The 21,506-nt window shown below is 31.4% G+C and overlaps 1 protein-coding gene across 2 annotated transcripts; it reads right to left on the bottom strand.

The window, feature by feature from the left end:
* Positions 1-10,054: 10,054 nt before the first annotated feature.
* On the bottom strand, positions 10,055-21,177 carry LOC147403352 (uncharacterized). 2 transcript variants are annotated; one of them, XM_086438901.1, is made up of 6 exons: positions 21,042-21,177; positions 16,951-17,109; positions 13,477-14,214; positions 11,745-11,933; positions 10,784-10,909; positions 10,055-10,453 (listed from the first exon to the last, which is right to left on the bottom strand). In XM_086438901.1, the coding sequence occupies exons 2-6, from the start codon at positions 16,990-16,992 to the stop codon at positions 10,346-10,348; spliced, it is 1,203 nt and encodes a 400-aa protein (XP_086295027.1). In that variant the 5' UTR covers positions 16,993-17,109; positions 21,042-21,177; the 3' UTR covers positions 10,055-10,345. The 2 variants fall into 2 exon arrangements, with proteins under 2 accessions (XP_086295027.1, XP_086295028.1); XM_086438902.1 differs by lacking the exon at positions 16,951-17,109 and having other exon boundaries at positions 21,042-21,175.
* Between the last annotated feature and the right edge of the window lie 329 nt (positions 21,178-21,506).

Here is a 21,506-nt window from a genome sequence, read left to right as displayed (position 1 = left end):
TTTTCTCTGAAGAGGACTTTTCATTCTGTAAAATCAAAAATCAAGCCCCCTGGATTTCCGTTATTTACATTAAATATATTCCGTTTTCTTTATTTATTATTATGGTCCTACTACTGCCTCATACCATACCACTAGTCCATCATTTAATTTTGTAGCGGCGGGGGTTCTTCTTGAAATGACCAAATTACCCTGCTTTACTAGATGCGGTTCGAATCTATTATTATTTGGTGGACAAAGTTTTAAATTATTTTCACCTTTCTAATCTTATCAAATGATGGATTCACCACTAAAATGAGAGAATAAATACAAATTGCATAGAAATTATCTTTTGTAAATCTTTAGAAAGAATTTTCCATCTAAATTATTAGTGATAATTTTTTCAAAAATATTTGTTCTGGAATTACAAAGTAGAATATCCTTAGTATAAGGATTTAGAATCATAGTTCAGATGTGTGGAGGGATAAAATCGTTTTCCATCCAGATAGTTCATTCGCACTAACAACACCCATCATCCTTTAAAGAGGACTCTGTCTTATTAAGGAAGAATCATAATTTAAAATGATTTTTTTTTTAATGTAATTATTAATTTAGATAAGGGATAATACGATCAATTGTAACTTAATTAGGGTTATGATATTTTTTAGAGTTTTTTTATTTAAAAGTCTTGAGGTCATGGTAGAAGGAGGAAAAACAAAAACAAAAAATAGGTGAGGGGGTCATATAACCATAAGATTTATAGTAAAACGACTCCTTGAACCTATGGATATAGACACTTTTATCGAACCACGTAAAAAATTCCTTGTCTTCTTTATCTTTCCATGTTCTTTCTATTATTTATAGATTTAACAATGAAATCGTGATCGATGTCGATTTATCACAAAATCGACTTCCACAAAATGGTTTGACAAATCGCAAAATAATATTGAGATCACGGGTTCAAGTCCAACTACTCATAAAAAATTAAAAAAAATAAAATAAAATCCTTCGTATATATAAAATTTCTATCCATATATGCATTCATTGGGTACCAATAGTTGGAATCTATTATACTTACATAGTTTTAATACGTGCGGACCATCAAAACAAAATAAATAAATAACTAATCCACCACCAAAGTCAATGTTCACTAAATAGTATAATTAGGACTAATCTATTACACCCTTATTATTGGGGATTTTGAGTGTAATTAGGACTAAAAATGGATCATCTCCAATGACTAATCTTATTGAATCCAAGAGTTGTGTTTGGATCATTTGATAACCCTATTTGTTCAGGTTTGACCTTGATCCAAATCATTTGACAGCCCTAATGTCATCCCTTTTTTCAAGTATGGACTTGATTGGATATCTATGGGTTGGTAGATCTACTTTGTTGGGCCCACTATATAGTTTGTCTCAGATCCTTCTTGTGAAAAAAAATGTCCCTTTCAAAGTATTCAAAATGTGACTTTCCCCACCAAAATGTTTGATTTTTTAAGATTCAATGATGCTTTTTATGAAATCTCTACATACCTAATGGCACATGCAAACAGTAGTTTAAAAATTAAATTCTTGAGCTATTCAATTACATTGGACAAAGTCCAACCTCTCATGGGGGAAGGAAAAGGACATGAATCTAAATTCTTCCATTTGTTAAGTGCATGTGGCCTACATTTTTTTGACATTTTGACACACACAAAAATTGCCAAAGATATAGACAAGAGAGATTTAATGTCAAAATGTGGGGAAGTGACATGTTCACCTTCAATATTTTCTTATTTAAAATTTTAGGTTGACCTTCAGATATTTGTGGGTAACATCACAAAAATTGATGAAAACAAATAGTTGAAATGTACTTATCTTTAAATTCTTGATTATATTTTAAAATTTTATCATATTTAATATATTGTATAATTTGTTTTCTTGACTAATTCGAAGTTATCAACCTTTTTATCAAAAATATGTATTTTTTTAAAGGTTTTCTTGGCCTTTAAACATTTGACCCTTAAGTTCATTTTATTTTTAAATTCTGAGGATTTAAAACTTTAAATGATTGTATTTGAAATATATGTTAAGCATATCTTATCATTGATTTTTTTTCTTTTTCAAAGGATCGGTAAATCTGTTTTTAAAAAGTTCAATAATTTGATGTTGGTGGGAATTGAACCTGAATTTCTAGTATCATCACTCAAAGACTTTACCAACGAAATTAGCTATCACCTATTTATTTTATCATTAACTTGAAGATGAATAATTAAAATCAAATAGCTATAAATTATCAAATATAGATCCACAAGGGATTGGTCATAAGTGTGCCATGTGTCATTTTTTGGGGGGGAGTTATCATAGTTTCGATACAAATATCTTTAGCAAACTTTATTCTTGAATAATAAACTGATATTATAAAGGGAAATGCAGTAGTTAATGGACATTTAATATACTAATTAGGGGCATTTAAGTCATTTTGACCCATCAAACTATTATAATCCTTGAAACTGATTTATGTCGAAGGAGTCGCATTTATTTGGTCCGGAGGAATGTCATGTGGTTATGTTCCCTTTCCCTAACCTGAGGCGCTATTGGCTGGACAAAAGTTTACTCCACCAGTCCTGTTCAGATATTGACACGTGGAGCACAAAAAAATAAAAAAAAACCTTGGGTTTGAGGATCGACTTTCAAAATTTAAGCCTTTCGATGACACATGGGCTCTCCCGTTCCCGTTTTCTTTTTTAAAATGTTTGAGAAATGTCTTCATTCCCTTTTTTGTGAATATTTGAGATACCACTTTATGTTTTCATGTGCATGATATGCACTCGACATTGGTCTTAATTAATAAATTAATGAAAAATGATCTTAATGCCTTTCTCGTAGTTATCAAGGATTTTTTTTATCAAATTTTTTATTAATTTATAAGAAGAGTATTCAAATATTCATGTAGAGGGTACACATGGGAAAATTTTTTAAAGCGACTATCCTACTTTAAAATTTCAGTAGAACCCTTTCCTTTGAAGTACACATAATGCTTCCAAGGATGTATCTAAATTATTAATGAAACAGTAGGGGGGTGTGAAATAATTATAAAAAGCAACGTGTCTTGTAACGAGGATATCACTACACTTAATTTTTTTTTTTTTTTTTTTGTGTGCTAGACAAGTAAGATTAGTGATAAGTAATTAGTAGGTAAAGATGGGTTTAAACCCAAATTGTGGAAAAAATAGTCACGGGTTTTGAACCAATTAAGCAAGCTCGTTAATAAAGACACCCAAATATAAAAATGGACACCACCACACTAGAGAAAGCAGATTAGAGGATTGTACACACCAAGATTTTAACTTTCAAAAGTGTCCCCACATCACATTGTGTAGTAGTTTTATCTTTTAACTACTTTTGATATATTTTCAAAATACAAATTGGTTTTATCTATTTTAGTGTTAACAAACACAAAAGTAGTTTTTACCATTTTAATTATTTTTGGGTATTGTCAAAACACAATTGTGTTTTAATTTTGTTCTTTAATACCTTTAGTCCCACATCCACTATGAGAAAGATCTGTTATTTTATAAAATTTTATGAAAAAAAAAAAAATCTATATAAATCCCACTCTAAGAGGTGAGCTCTACCTAAATTATATTGATTAAGCTCCAATTTGCGGAAAAAAAAAAAAGATCCTTCCCTTGTATTCAAAAGGTCACTTTCCATACCACGTGTGTTAGGCTAAAAATGGTACTTTATATGAAAACTCTAATCCAATGGCACATGGAAACAATTTCACAATTCAATTCTTTGAGCGAATTCAAATACATTGGATATAGTCCAAACCATTTGATAACTATATATAATACAATGACATTGGAAAGTATGGGGAATTGATTGGGTTTCCCTTTCGCTTTTCAAAAAAAGGAAAATAAAATTGAAAGACAAGAGGATTACAGGAATCCAAAGCAGATTAGAGGGCTAGTTTTATAATTTAAAAGTTTCTTTGATGAGGAGGAGGGGTATTTTCATAAATTTATGTTCATATTATTGTAGACACCATTTAATAATTTATAATTTGATTAATTTTCTTGATAAAGGGTATTTTAGTAATTTTACTATATATAAATTGGAGTCAAATAATATTTTGCAAATGATTTCCTATACTTTTTGTGCCGCAAAGCAAATCATTTGCAGAAATGTCTAAAGAATTTAGGTAATCCATGTCAATTTTTTACAATGCAAATCATTTGCATTGCGAAGCCAAACACCAGGAAAACTGACTTTAGAAAATTAGTTGCATTTGCAAATCATCAAGTAGACATTCTTCCTTTGAAAAAAGCATTTTATTTCTTAGTGACAAAACTACCCCTTTTTGTCCCAATTGAGTACAAATTTTTAAAGGATAATGTATTGTCTAATGATGTTGGATATAAAATGTCCAACACTATCATTCATTAATAGGTTATTTGTTTTTTTAATGACAATATTGCCCCTCTTAACATAAACATTGGGTACAAATTACAAGCAGATAATATCTTATCTAATGATGGTAGACCTAAAATGTCCAACATCATTAAAACATTTCCGACTCTAAATTATAAAAATATTCTTTATTTTCGAATGAATCATTAAGATAGTTTTATTTATATAATGTAAATCTGAAATTCATTTTAGGCTCCCTGACTTCTTCTCATTTTTCATTTTTTTCATCTTCATCAAAATGACTTAAATACCCCTACTTCTCAAATTATATTTGTTTATTATGGAAGGAGGGAGATTAGGTCCAGGAACGTGCAAAGTTAAATAAATAGTTCACTCCCAATAAATTACCATGTAGGGGCATTTAAGTCATTTGACCAATTCACGGGTATTATAATTTAATATTTGACGGAATGGCATTAATTGGGAATGAAGGAATATGATCTGAGATATTATTGGCTACAAAAAAGTTTATTCCATCAGTCATAGTCAATGCTCTTGACATTGACACGTGGTAATTTATGTTCTGATCAGGACCTCTAAATCTTAAGAACGAGTTTGATGCGAGTCAAATGTAATTAAAAAAGTTTGTGCACTCGTTCTCCAAATGCACTGCGACAAATTCGATTTAGTTGTTAATTAGATCTATATAAAATGGTAAAGCTATGTAATTAATAAAATAATTACTTAAATAATAATAATTTCTTTAGAAAATATGTAAGAAAATGCATAATTTGAGAAAAGATTTCCTTGCCAACCCTAATGGAAAAGAAAAATGCTCTACCAACTGAATCTTCCAAAAACATGATCAGATGCTACAAAGATGTAGATAACGGAAATTTTAAGAACTTAAAAATAAAATTAAAAATTAAAAATTAAAAATTCACCACTGAATTTTAATTTTAAATTTCGAAGTTCAAAGGTTGTTCATTATAAAAGCCTTTGATCAAGTTCATTTTTATTTTTTAATTTTTTTTTAGGGTTTTGGTGTTGGAGCGCAGATGTTACAATCCAAACTCAAACCCTTCGTAAAATCTGAAACTTACTAAATTAACACTTATTAGATCTAGCCAAGTCTCTCTAATTAACAAGTGCATCGGATCTGAATATACCAAAAGTTCAACAAATAGACAAGTATGTTGCACCTCGTGTTCATGATTTTATATTCAACTATATGCCTTAGAGAAACATTCAAAGTATGCTTGCCCAATGTTTCAAAGATTTGAAGGAATCATCTCTTTACACGACAATACGTTTGGTGAATATTTCATATTTAAAATACCCTATGTTTTCAAAACGATGACACATCCTAGACTAACAATAAATGACTTAAAAGTCTTAAAATTTTATTCTCAAATGCTTCATTTTTTTTTAAATCCCAAAATCATTTATATTCAATCTCTTGGATAAAATGATGATGATGACGACAACAATGAGGGTCTTGGGGTCATTTTGTATTAGTCTATAACAGTAGACTATGGTCAAGAGGGCATGTCATTAGTTTGAAAATATAGAGTGGTATTTCAAATACTCACTAAAAACATAGAGCAATGTTGTGAATTTGAAAAAATAATGGGGCACATATCTTATAAAGGAGCGGGTTCGTCTAAAATTTAGAAAAGGGTCGCTCTTTTTAACTGTCATTTGCGCTAAAGGCTAAGGTGATTGCGTCACCGAGAGACCGACCGGTCCCACAAATACTAGCGGTATACGTAACGACTTTTCTTGGCTGCTCTTTCGGTAGTTGGAAATTGAAAATCAAATACGCGTTTTGTTTAAAGAAAATGCTAGAGTCACTTACTACCACACCGCGTTGGACACTGAGCTCATAAGAAGGTGAGCACTACCGCATAAAAAAAATAAAAATAATATTAAACTGATTAAAAAAATAAGAAAGACATTTAGGATATGTATGATTGCACATGAAAAATAAGGTGGAAAATCAATTTTCATGGAAAACGATATTTTTCAAGTATTTGATTGCACATGACAATGAAAATTCATTTTTCACCTTCATCAAAAAGTCTATCAAAACATGAATTTCACTTTTCTGATCATATGGGTGGGAAAGTGAAATCTACCCTTATTTTTCATTCTTAATTATGCCCTACTTATATTTTCTTATTCCCTACAATCACCATCGCTACCATCACATTAACCCTGTCATCGTCACCATCCTTGCCATCTCCGGCCACTTTTTCTCTCACTCTCTCTCTCTTTCTCACTCACTTCTTCTCCTTCTCCATCTCTCACCTCCGTTGTCGCCACCACCACCACCATGTTCTCCCCTCATTTTCCTCATCATCTTCTTCTTTGCGTACCTCGGTCGCCACTACCACCATCACCACATCCTCCCCTCTCCCTCTTCTTCATCATCTTTTTTCTCTTTCTCCTCCTCCTCTCTTTCTTTTTATTCTTTTTCTTCATATAATTTTCTCATATTTTTATCCAAGTAAAATCAAATAATAGAATTTGATTTTCCAACCTTATTTATTTTCTATCACTATTTTTTCATGAATTTTAAATTTTATGAAAAATCACTTTTCATGCAATCAAACATATCTTTAATGGGCATATGCAAGAAAATGAAATCAACACTTTATCATTGAACTTCTAGAAGAGGGTGAAAAATCATTTTTTTTTATAAAAATCAATCAAACACATGAGAAATGATTTTTTATGTGCAATCAAACACACCTTAATTTTTTTTTTCTTTTAGTTCAAAAGATAAAATATTTTTGTAATTATTAAATTTTTAACAACATTCTTGGTCTTTTTTTTTTTTTTAAACAAAATATCATTGAGATTTGTGGATGATGCAAAATGTACAGGTCTAATATGAAGATGACTTGGACGTGAAGGCAACGTGGCATTCTCAAATTGCTTTACGAAGCCACCCAAACCATTAAGACTATGTGGCAATGTCCAATTGAGTCCTGAGTCCGGAGCTCAGGACTCCTTGTCTGGCAGCCAATGGAAGAAGGGATTGAATGGAAAAAGGGTGATGACGTGACATCGATCTTTGGGATGTCATGGAAAAAAGATTTGTTAGATATCTATAAATACCTTTTCAAATGAGGAAATAGACACAATTCCCAATAATTTTATTAATTCTAATTATTGGATTTTGATCCAAATACAACATTCTTGATATTTATAAAAAATTATTGTTCTGTACAACATATTTTACTTTTATGTTAGAAGGTAAAATACTATGAACATTTTTCTGGAATTCCTGTTTGGAAATCCATGGTAGTGGAGAATGCTAACTCCCCTATTATCGTGGTTTGTGGAGTTTGATAGTACTGGTCAATAAAGAGGTATTGTAAATCAAGTCATACCTTCATGTCGATTGAACTCGTTAGGGGGCAAAGCCCCCGAAAGAAATTTTCCTAAAGGTATTTTTATAATTTCACTAATATTAGGTAAAACCCTACTTAGGTTTCCCGAAGTATTTATATTTCTCATTTTTGATAAAAAATTGTAATTTGTAACTGTGCGTTTTCTCTCCATAGTGGAATCAGTGTGATATACATACCTTAGTCTTGAGGGAACCATGTAAAATCTTTGTGTAATTATATTTTGTGATTATTTTTCGATTCGTTTTCTTGGTTCAGGTCTTGAATACTTACATTTCTAATACATATGTATGAAATAAAATGATTTAAAATTGAAAATATATGTTTTATTTTTAACTAAGCCAACAAGGTTAGTGGTTAACAAAGGTAAATGCAACGGGTGTTCAAAATCCATGCCAGGGCATTGGGACGTACATTTGGGTATACCCAAACCGAAGTAATTCTTTGGATTCGATCTGGATAAGGCTGAAACTGAATCGAAGTATTTCAGGTTGAACCGAATAACTTACCAACTCGCCAACCAAGAACTTGTGATAAAAACAATAAAAATAAACATATTACATCAATTCGATTTTTGGGTCCAATTTCAGTTCTAGTTTGGGTTCCGTCCAATTTTTAGGGGAGGAAACCAAATCTGGATCGAAACTTTTCGATTTGATTTCGGTTCAATCCATTTTGATTCGGTCTGGGTTGGATTCCAATTTTTTCGATTTGGTTCTGGTTTGATTTTCGGGTAATGGGTAATTAGTATATATCTACCGTGGCATCAACACTCCACAAGGCTGATCAACATAGTTAAGTTGGCACCTTCATTTAAAATGTATGTTATTGTTCTTAAAATTTATATGTTGCTCGAGTAACAATATGGCTTGATAAGGATTTTGAATTAGTAAATCCAACATTTGTAACTTTCTTTACAAATCACGCCCAAATGATTCAAATGAATATCCCATGAGCTTGTTCTCTGGCCATGCCAGACAAATCCTAAATCAACTTGCAATATATACAGGCTGATTGGGTAGTCCTTAAGCATTAGAAGAAAAAAGAAAAAAAGAAAAAGAGGTCATTGGGTGTGTTGGACTTGGGGCTTGGACTAGATACTCAGTATATGAAAATGGTTCGTTGGCACTCCTAGCCGAAGCCCATTCCCCACATGAAAATGCTGACATTTAAAGGTTCAAGACTGTCGAATTTCAAAAATTCGATAGATCAAGGTGTTGAATTTTTCATTGTACATTTTTTTTTGACAGATTGATACCGTCAAATTAATGGATGATGGGACAAATTAGATGGCTTTAAGCTGTCTAATCTGAGGAACATCGAAAATTTCAACGGCCTTCAATTTCTAAAATTCGTAGGTCTTGGCTCGTCAAAATTTTCAATTTTCATGTTGTGATAATAAGGTGATCTAGCTCTAGCCTGATGCAACTCAAAGTTTTATAGAACTAAATATTGGAAAATCAAGAAATAAAATATGCATAGTTTGGGGTAGTAGAGATGAGGATTCGAGATAAATAAGTGGACAAACTGAAAAAATAAAATAAATTAGAAATGAATACTCCAATAGCTGATAAACTAAGAAAAGAAAAATAGATTGGAGCAGTTTGGTCACATTTAATGAAAATTGATCTAATCGCAATAAGGAGGAATTTACTAGTAGAAATATAGCCATCCCTAGCCTATACCATCACGTCAATATTACGGGCCTTATATTCATTCTCATTTGATCAGAGCAGTAGAGCAAAAGACTCGCATTTGATTTAGGGGTAATTAGATTCGAACTAATGACTTCCACCACTTATATCCCTTCCTTGCCCCCAATCAAGAAATAAAATTGACTAATCCACAAAGGGGTTGAGAAACTTAATACCATTGGAGCCAGACGTATACGGAAATTATTAATGAAAAAAATTGGATTCAATTGTCAACTGCTCCTATCGGAAATAGAATTGTTACGAATATGATCACACTTAAATCGATAGAAGACATGACTTTAAATGGAATTGAATGAGAAAATAAGATTTGGTAAATCCATCCAAAATTACAGGTCCAAGCTTTGATGATGATAATGATAATTGTGATCTTCATAAACAAAAATAAATAACAATTCCTCCTCTTTGAAATTATAAGAATACCACATCTAATACAATTCATCAACTTAAGTTGGAATGAAATGTATGTTCGATGCTTCGCCTCAAATTAAAATCGTTTGAAGTGAGCATTATTCTTTATTTTAGCTATATTTGCCATATCGTTCTTAGATTTGTACAAAGAAGTGCTTTTTTCTTTTTCTTTTTTATAATCATTTTTTGATAAATACAAACATATGCCTCATCAAGTTCATACAAAGGATGATGAGGATATCTACCCAAAAAAAAAAAAATACATTAATATTTTCTTAATAGTATTATCTCCACTATATAAATAAGACAACAATGACCCCCCTTATTATTCATTTGTTTTATTGGATGTTATAAATCTCATATCTACTAAAATGGGAGATCTTTTCAAAATTGTACAAACTTGCCATCACTGTGATGCAGCTCATGTAATTCAAATCCAGGATTGGATAGGGTAGTTGCATTTGAAGGAATTTACTCCACTTATATGAGCAAAAATATCTGAAGAATCAACCATGTTGTCTTCCTCTTTCACCATCACCTGTTTAATAAATAAAAAAGAGTGAGTGAGAGTGAGAGAGAGAGAGAGAGAGACCTTTAAAGTCATAAATGATATTCTTTCCAAAATGTACAAAAGTTTGGTGGAGCAATATATATTTAATATTTTTATAACTTTAGTTTTAAATTTTATATTATTCATAAAAACACCTAAATCAATGCCATTACTTGAGCAATAATATTACATGTACTCTCTTCTAAGGTTCCTCTTTGTAGATGTTAATAAGAAGATTTTTATTTTTCCAATAAATGATGAATACAATGCAAATGACCTTATATAAGCTAAAAATAATTCATGAGAAATAGATCTTACTTCTTCGTCATCCTCGTCTTCATGATTGCTTCCACTGAGTCTCGTAGTCTCACTGAAATCATCATTCTTCGCAAACCTTCCTCTAACTCGTGGTCGACTATCCGCTAGAGTTTTTCGACATGCATACTGCATATTTGCTTTAATCATTAGAAATATATAGGCTATTGACCATCATACAATAAATTCTCAAAGAATATGGGGTGTCTTAAGAAAAGAGTAAAGTAATTTGGAAAAATTACTGAACCAGCCCGTTTTTTGTAAATAATTATAGTTTTTATAAAAATTAAGGATTATCTGATGGACGTTCACATTTTCTATTTACTTATTTATCCTTTGTGTGAACTTACATCCAACTTAAGGGCATAAAAATAAATTCATCAAATTATCTCTACAATATCATAGTCGTACATCAAAGAACCACATTCATAAAAAAATATAAAATCAAATATATATATCTTTACTTTTATAATGAGAGAAGGCCGAGTAAGAGTGCTTTGACACCAAATTTGTTTGAAAAAAAAACCCATTTTATATTATCTTTAAAAACAAACAAAATTACAATCTCATGACCCTATAATGACACTAGTTTTCTAAAATTATAAAAATATCATTTTATTATATTATCTTTAAAATCATCTTAATTAATATTTTAAAATTTTAAAATTTTAAAATGTTTATAATAATAAAAAAAAATTACGATCCCAAGACCCTAGTTGTGTATAATTAGTTTTCTAAAATTACAAAAATACTATAATGTTTTAAACTAAAAAAGGGCCCTTATATATATATTAAATGATAAAATATGATATAGAATTAGATTATCTATTTGAATATTTTATACCAATTTTATAGTAATTATAAAAAATTAAACATGCATATATTATAAATTTTGTAATTGTACACGCATGGCGCTTACTAGTATGTGTGTGTGTGTGTGTGTGAAAGAGAGAGAGAGAGAGACCTTGATTTTCTTACTGAAATTCCTCTCATTTCTCTTCTTCATGTATCTATGGATCTTCTCCTTCCTTTCTTCGACAGAGAGTCTTCCAACTTTGTAGGTGGATTCTTCCAATGAAGTGGTCATATCAGATGTTAGACTAGTTGAATTCCCACCATTCACCAGATGATGTTGGTTTTCATTATTAAGGACCTTTCCAAAACAAAAACAAATTATTAAATAATATTCTTTATTTGCATTGTTCAACAAAATTACAATTATTTCAGAAAATTATAATATTAATATTTAGCCCATGGGCTTTTATTGGGCCTAAATTTGAGACAGAGATACATAAACCAACTTGGATGTTTATGGTTTTGCAAAAGAAAATATTTTCAAAGGAAAATGAGTCACTCATACAATGGTCATGGAAAATCCTGGTGTTTGGTAACAGTGAATAACATCAGGAGATGAGAAAATCAATTTCCTAAGAGATTGGGTAAGAAAATATTTATTCGCTAAAAAAAATTCCTTTCAAATAAAAATGATTTTCCCACAAAAATATACAATTAAACACCTGTAAGGCAGCAATTTACATTTTCCTAGAAAAAAAAATTTCCCACATGTTCCCTATCTACCATACTGGCTCCAACCTAAGTCTTAATGGTTTGGTTTGGCATCAAGTATTGGGTTAGGCCAAGTTAGGATTTTATTAATGTTTCTACTTTCTAGGTCCTTAATCTTAGGCTTGCTCAACCAGATTTTGTCCCCATATGAACCTCTATCAAGAACTCATCACCAAGCAATTCAATTGATACCCAAATACCAAATCCCTATTTTTTTTTATTAAAAAAAAAAATCCTTGTTTTATCTCTAGATCAACAAACAAGGTCTACTGTTTGGTGGGAAAATAAATTTCCCAGGAAAATATGGATTTCCAGTGTTTGTTTGCTTCATCTTTGGCTGAGCAATTAAGTTGGTAGCTGCCCAATTCCGATCATTTTTCTGTCAGAATCCATTTCCAAGTGTAATCAAATGTACGCAACCGATTTTATTGATCACGAATAAATGTTTTTTCTAAAAGAGATTTTTTTTTTTTTGGGTGCACAATCAAATTCCAGCAATCTATTTTGACAAGAATATTGTTTGTTCAGCAAACCATTTTCCATGAAAATAATGTGACTTATAGACACTGGATACAAAGAGTCCCTTAATATCATCCTCCAGTCAATTTCACTTTAGGTCAATAAATATGTCTCATCTATATATGATCCACTTGTGTAGCATGAGAATAGGATTCATGGAAAATAATAGTTAGAACCTACGACTGTCAAATAGGTTCTCTTATTCTAGTTTTCATTTTAGAAGTAGGGTTTGGCACTTTTACATGTTTCATTGTCCACACTTTTCCCCCTTAGGAACCATTTGATGCCTTACTTTATGCATCAAACCCGCCAATTTTCGGATCCGCACCAAGTCGACAACGGTCGATACGGGTTGTGGTACCAACCCAATATTTAGGTAAATCAGATTAATATATTTACAATCAAATTATTATTTTTTAGGATGGATCCGGATGCCCAATTATTATTTTGGATTGGGCAGAAACATCAAATGTTAAATCTGATTAGGTCCACATCCAAAATAAATCTATTGTGGGATATATATCAAATTAGTATAAATCCGACTCATATTCGATCCATTGAGAGGCCTTGTAAAGAAATGAATACAAATCGGGTCGACCCATTTTTCGTACCTGTATATCACTGGAGCTGTAACCATGTTGCATCAAGTCCGAACCGAAGACTCCACCATTGTCTCCTTGAAACTCCAATTCTTGAGGTTGTAATTCAGGACCTAAAACAAAATTTCCTGCAAAAATTCCCGGGCTATTGGTAGAAAAAATTGTCCCAGGCAAAAATTGTCCCACAGTAGGATCAATGAAAGAACATGAAGGAGAAGACGGGTCTAGATTGGCGTAAGAAGGTAAGGAAGGCAAGCAATCGTCTTCGAAGACAGATGGTAATGTCGGGCCAGCTCCGTGGATAACCGGATCGGGTGAATACGATGTGAACCCGTTAACGAGGTTTATTTGTGTTTGTAATGAGGAGAGATCAATTTGTTCATCTTGGTTTGTAAGAAGAGGAGGAATGGAAAATGTAGATGGTGACAAGAAGTTTATGGATGCTGATATGTCTTTATCATTTTCATCTTGAGAATCAAAGATGATGGGGAGGTTGTTAATGGTGTTGTTAGTGGTGTTGGTGGTGGTGGTGGTAGCAGTGCTAGTGTAACTGTTGCTGCTGTTGTTGTTATTGTAGAAGTTTCCCATATCTGAAGGGAAGGAAGAAGAGAGATTTGTAGTATAGGAGGAATTGTCTTCAAAGCAACAATTTGAGCAAGAAGAGACATCAGAATTTTGCAGCGTTTCGGGGAATAATTCGAGGTCGTAAAATTCGAACATTTGAGTATTTATCGGGCTCGAGATCTCCTCCTGCAACATATGAAAAACAATATCGTTATCGATCAAAAACAACATTTTTTTTCTCTAATTACAAACATAAGAATCATCAAAGGTTATCAATATAAAGACTAAGAACTTCCATTTTTCAATGGAAATTGACAGATGGGTATCACCTTATCTAATCAATGGACCCATGTCTTAGATTTTCTCCAACAAGAAATCGTCCGATAGAATCTTAGCTATATAGCAAATCAGTCAAACTAACAAAAGGACTTAACTCTTTTCAAAGTTAGATTACAAGATGGAAACTTTCTAATTTTCATTTGCTTGGTAAACCTTAAATCAACATTTGGTAGGATTTTAAAAGTTTCACGTACATGGTATTACTTTTAAATTACATTACCAATCCCAAACCCAAATATAAAGGACTAGGATTACGTCAGGTCGATAGTCGGCATAAAATATTTTATCAAATATAAGTTTATAACTTTTTAATTTTTCGTAAAATATAACATTAAATATTATTATAAATTTAATGTATGATGAGCTCCCTAGTGAACTCGAAGAGATTGTGAGAAAGGATGCTAGTGGGCATGCCTATGAGAGGTTGTAAGTCTCCGAGCCTTTCTGGTTTGGGTCTGCCTAATCCTCGATTACTTCCCCCCAAAAAAAAAGAAACGATAAAATTTCATTATAAGTGTTTGATTAGTAAATAATGAAATTATGTTCTTTCCCAAAATTTTATCTTCAAAAAGTAAATTTTTTGTAGTAGTGGTTGAACTTGAACCACCCTGTTTTATAAAAATTAATGGTTCTTTGGAAAACCCTAGTTCTACTTGAACCAGATTGACCAAAACCGGTCTGACCCGGTGTTCAGTATTTAAAACACTATCTGAAAGGTAAGTGTGATTAGGTTACAAGTAAAAGTTAGTGTGCTAATAGTAGCTATCCCCTCTTTTTTTTATGCTTGGACCTAAACCAATGGCATAGATTTGAAAGAGGTCTCGTCGGGGATATATTTTGATAAATGTGTGCAAGTGGGAAAAGATGCACCACGTGATGTGTAGGAAAATAGAAACCTGTGGCAAATCAACAAGTACATGATATGTTGTTCTTGTTGAAGTAAAAAAACAAAATGATAGAAAAAAGTGGGAGAAACAAGTGGAATTGAAACCTTTGAATGGTACACTTGAAATGCTTTAGGAGACCTTTATTGATAAACTTGAATAAAAAAAGAGATTAGAATTCTCAAACTAGAAGCTTAAAAAGCTAGCTACATGTTCTTATAAAGATAACATAAAGATTTTAAGATTGATCTATTGTAATAAGGTTTATATTATTAATATACCATAATGATTTTAAGATTGATTTATTTTTATAGTTTTTATGTTTAACATTTTTTTTCCTTAATTTATAAACCCTAAAAGACTTCATGTATGATAATTGGCAAAGTGATCGAAGATTATCAAGACATGTGTGATTGTTCTTTTCTAGTTATACAATAGCCTAGAGCCCAACTTCTGTACGTACTTAAAAAATTAAAAGAAAGAAAGAAAAAATTAGGTAATAAAAATCCAAATAGGACAATTATTGAGCGAGCATGATCGTCATGTTGAGACCATCCAAGACCCATGGCCAAATATTACGATCATAATTGAGCCTGTTGGGTAGGAAAATGTAAGGCAACATCCGCGTCTAAGAGTTAATATTCCTAATGGACTACCCAAATGGGTCAGCTCAACAAACCCACTAAACTCATATAAGCTCGTTTCTTACATGTGAGGGAGCTATCTGATGTCAAATTTGAGCATCGCATCTAATGCATGTTTATGAAGTGAAATTATTATAAAGGATGATCATTAAAATTCTTTCATCATCTCATCTATGGCATAGGTGCCTAAGACAAAGGCGGGTCTACAAGGATAATAGTCTTCAAAGGACACTTCAATTTTGGTGTTTCTTTAGTTGCTAAACTCAAAATAATGATTGATCATCATGAGTTTAAGATGATATGTAATATGATATCAATGTAATAAATCCTATTTGAATAGAATATATCATGATGCAATGATGCATTCTACTAAGGTGTAAATTGAGATTACAATGCCATTCGTATGTTTCTTTTAAAAAGAATAGAAGAGAAGATAACTATTAAAAGATCTTGTAGAATCTCGACTAAGATCCTTACTTGGTCCAAGTGGAGTACCATACTGGTCCAAATGATATCTTAGCCTTAGTTCATGGTTTAGATTAGATTTAAAAATTGATTCAAAAATCTTTTTTTTTCTCATCAAATACTTTAAAAACATATTGCTAGTTGATCAATGATGAAAGAATATCTTTTTGTAGAGTTGTTTGAATTTTTTGTTTTATATCCACGTTGCACTCAATCATGTTTTTAAATGTCACATGAACAACGTGCGGTCCATATAGATGGGTAGTCCTTGGTCCACATACGTATGTGCATAAGAATTGTTATAAAACATAAGAAATAATTGAGAAAGTATGAAATTATGTCATTAGATCGAACACGTAATAACATTCGTATTGCGAACTCCAATATTTGAGAAAAGATACAAAAAGATGATAATTGAACGTGAAATTTTGGTGTTAAAAAACAAATATTAAATATTTTTAAGGTTAGGAAAAGAAATCAGAATAGTGAAATTTGATACTTAAAGCAGTTATTGAAACACATGCAGAGCTTTAAATCAAGGAAGAACAATTAAAAGTGAATATCAAAATAAAAGAGTCTTAGAGATTTACGATTGGAATTTGCTCTGGAGGATGAATCATGTCCTGCAACATCGTTGGTTTCTTTGATAATTCGCGATACAATTCGATTTCGAATATCTCAATCTCTAAAAGTTCTTCTTCAAGGACATTAATTTGAATTTGCTTTCAATTTCAGCTCCAAGAATATGACTGAAACACCAAAAACTCCATTAGAAACATAAAGCGAAAGATATCGAATGAGAGAGAGAGGGACATTAGCGAATAACGTGGTGGGGGTTTAGTTTTATAGGGTTGAGAAAACGCGGGAGAGCCAAACTTTTTTGCCATTTCGTTACTTGGCTGACCTGTCATGCACGGCTCAGTATCTTTTTATTGGCCTAGGTTTGTTAGCGATCGAGCTGGAAATAGGTAATTGATGAAGATATGTTACTGGGTTTTAGTTTTGAAATTATTACGGAAATAACCTTAACAAGAAAAACACTTTCCTTACTAACTTTGTAAGATTTCAATTCTTACTAAGGGTCATTGGGCCCACATGGATTTCCACAATGACAATCCAACACAACAGTCTTTTAGATTTCACGGAAAAATTCAGATTCCCACAAAAAAAATGTTTTGAACTTCATCCAAAGTGTTGAAAATGGACGACTATTGAACTTCCAAGTTTAAAATTATTATAATTCAATGGTGAAAAATATATATTTTTTTATTTGTTTCAAAGTTCTTAAATTTTTTCCCTCTAGATGCCACAATGCAAGCTCATGACTCTTAGTAAGATTTGAAATCTTAATAAGTCTAGCTTGACTCATAAAGATATCGGTAGTATCTCTAATGTATCCCAAACCTGGTTAAAAGTTCGCCCGTAATCGAGTAAACTTGAACATGTCATCCCAGCCTTCGAAGTCACTCATTCTATTCATTTTCATACTTTCTCAAGTCAAACCTTCGTCAATCATTCGCCCCTTCACCTCGAGTGGTCAGCTTGGCTTTGTTATCGCTCATGACTTGGTATAGATATCTCTTTATTATAGTCGTCAACCTTACCACCAGGATGCCTCTTTGGATGTAGATCGCTCATCACATTGACTTGTCCATGATTTATGTCTAAGATGACTCGTCATCCAAGTCAATGGAATTTTGTATTTTTGATATAATTAATTTTTTTGTAACAATTTAAATATTTATTATTTTATCTAAATTTAAGATTTTGTAAATGAGCATCTATAATTCACTTAAAAAATGAAAAAAGAAAGAAAAAAAATCTACAAATAAATACATATTAGTTTTAAAAAAATTAACCAATTTAAATGATTTGACTCTACTAAGAGATACTTCGATTGAATCAATTAGTGTCAATAAAGGGTGATGTTGTGTCCTAAAACTAGATATATGAAATATATTTACACGACATACATAATATATGTGGGATTGGATTCCATTGACTTAAGAAATATGATTCAAGATGTAACACATGATCCCTATCATGTAAGCCCAACATGCACAATTGGGATTATATATATCGCAATAATGCATATCTTGTTGATACTTATCTTTACGATGAGTCTCAATTATTGGATTTGGCCTCTATAAGGTCCGGACTCTGGATCATATTTTATTTCTTGAGTCAATTTCATGAGTCACTGAACCCAATCTTATAATATAATATATTTTTCTCATAAATACTAAAAATTGAGTCTTCATCCCATTAAAAAACCTCAATTCTGGCCTTATATTATTTCATTAGATCACTTTTTAGGTTCTGTCCAATACATTATTAACCCTACAAATTGTTGGATATTAAAAAAAAATTAAAGAAAAACTATAAACGTTGGCCCAGCAAGCTTAACTATTGAATTTTTACTATTTGAGAATTTTAATTTTATTTTAAAATGATAGAAACTTTTAATGAGAAAATATATACTTTTTATGCAATTTTAAGGGCATGGATTTGAATTCATCTTACCTTACTTATATTAAAAATTGAATTAAAAAAACAAGAAAGAAAAGGAATAAAGTGTCAAAAAATGGACTTAAATGGACATTATAGTTAAGATGAGGAGCGCCGTCTTTTGATAATTGTGGTTAAACATCTTTTTGATGGAATATTAAGAACCTTCAATGAAAGAAAATTATTCTTGTTGACACATGCAATGCTCACTAAAGAATAGAAGATTTATGCGAACTTATGTATCCATCCAAAGACCTAGAAATATTCCCATGTACACTAGATAAAAATTATTCATGTTAAAAGATAAAACACCTTATAATAATATATCAAGATTGATACCTCATCAATATGATAGGGAAAAAGTTCGATAATCATAGATTGAGAATTTACCAGAAAAATTAAAAACGAATATTTTTTATGCAAGTAGAGGGATCTACAAAATAAATAAAGATGATAAGAAAATATATATATAAAATAATACATACTTCGATTAAATGACTTAACAGAGTGGAAAATGACATAATAGGAATCATATAGGGGCGGAGCCAAGATTTTCTTGTAGTGAGGGCAAACTATGGTTAGTTGTACAGTTGAAGAATTTGAATGGTGGGAAAATTGTGGGGACAAAAATTGGAGGGAGATCATGGTGTGGGGGGCAAATGGGGAGAGAGGTGAGGGAGTGGGACAAATGGGACATGTAATTAGTTGAAAATACAGGGGTGTGAGGGCAATTGTCCCCACCAACTCCTTACTAGCTCCGTTCATGCATATAGTTGATCCCAAATGATCATTATTCAATTGGGGACTTTGGGAGTTCTAGGCCAATTAAAGAGGAGATTAAATCAAGTGTGGCACAATGCATGTATCGCTTGATAAATTATCAAAAACAAAAATAATAAGTCATTCGCTATTGACTCAAAACACTTTGTCATCTTCCTTTTTCTTCTTCATTATCTTTTTGTTTTGTTTTGTTTTTTTTTTTTGTGTAGAGTTTGACATAAATGAAATAATTACATCCCATATTTTGAATGCCTCCCTAATAACTAATTTATGCTCGTGCCGAGAACTTCCCTGAATTATTCCATGGGTAATAGATAATGGATCCTAAAGTTGACAAATATCAAGCTCTGACTCTATTAAAAATTTGAGATAGAAATGCTTAACTTGATCATTTTTTATTTATTTCAAATATCACATGCAAGCATTTTCTTAGCTTTTTTTTTCAAGATATTTTACTAAAGGAAATTTTAGAATAATAAGTAGTTATAGTACAATTATAGATAATTGTTTGTTGTTAAAAAATAAGTTTCTAAAGATGTTATAAATTTTGAAAAAAAATAAATTTGGTCAGACTTGGGGTAATTTTATACAGTATATCTACCATTATACCATTAACTACCTAAATAATGGTAGTAACATACGTGAATAATCCTACAGAATTGTTGAAATTAACATCTTAGATCTCATACAATGTGGGGCTCACGAGAGAAGAGTAAAGTGATTTTTATTTTTTTTTAGAGTGGTCTCATATGATAATACTAAATAAATACTTAAACTTATAATGATATCTAATGTAACGTTTTGAGTGGTGTTAGATTTAATTAATTTTTTTGTGAGAGTGGTCAATATGATGAGTAGATCATCCTTACTAATAAACTATATTTTTCTCTTACACTAAGCCAACAAATTCAGAATCGATAGAAAGTTTTTTATTTTTTATTCTTAGAATTTGCTTCAACGTACAGGTCGAATCTCTTTATCACATGATTCAAAGGCCGTGACGTCAAGATGGACACGTGGAAAGAGTGAATTTATAAGTTTCTAATACCTCTAGATGAATTCAAGGTCATCATCGATATGGACTTCTTAAATCAAAAGAAAGTTGTCCGTACGTTGTTCGCTTACCATTGACACGCTCGAGATATGCTCTTATTTTGTCACAATGCATGTATGCGTGGAGAAAAAGTATTTGTTTAATTGACCCTAAATCTTTGGAAAAAGAATTCGACAAAAATGATCATTGATGACCACTTCTTTCAAGAATTTAGTAAACCCAAATGAGAATTTAAACAACAAAAATAAATAAAAAACATCTCTCTCTAAATTGAGTGGAAAAGCAACAATTTTCTTAACTTTTTCTAGAAAATAAAATTCTAAAGAGAAAGTAATAAACCTTTGTTGAAAACTCCTCTCTCTCTTATCCAAGAGCGTCTTCTCTGGTTGACCTTTGCCCTAAATGTGAGCTTTAAATGAAGAGAGGGAGATTATTTTGTTGACCAACTGTCTTCTCCAAGCAAATTAAGACAAAAAAAGAAGAATAGTTTGTGGGTTTTAAATAGTGAGAGAAGAAGAGAATGCGTCAAAGGTTGGCTTCTACCGTTTCGGGAGGATCCACTCAAAGTCTTACACGTGTAAGCGTGAGAAAATGAAACTTAAACTTCAAATTTTCTAGAGTCCAATGACGTTGGACAATGATTCAAATCAACGGTTAAGATCAGAAGAATAATGGTGATTTCGAGAAACTTCCCAAAGAGTAGAATTCTCTCCTCATGGTTTATGAGATGTCGTCAATTACTCGGTCAGCTCTCTTTCTCGATTTCTATTCCTCGGCTATTTAATCGTATGGTTTGATTATGGA

Source organism: Akebia trifoliata, chromosome 4, assembly GCF_017979445.1.
Source record: "Akebia trifoliata isolate Shusen 1 chromosome 4, ASM1797944v1, whole genome shotgun sequence".
Classification (NCBI taxonomy): domain Eukaryota; kingdom Viridiplantae; phylum Streptophyta; class Magnoliopsida; order Ranunculales; family Lardizabalaceae; genus Akebia; species Akebia trifoliata.
This window is presented reverse-complemented; position numbering and strand designations above follow the sequence as displayed.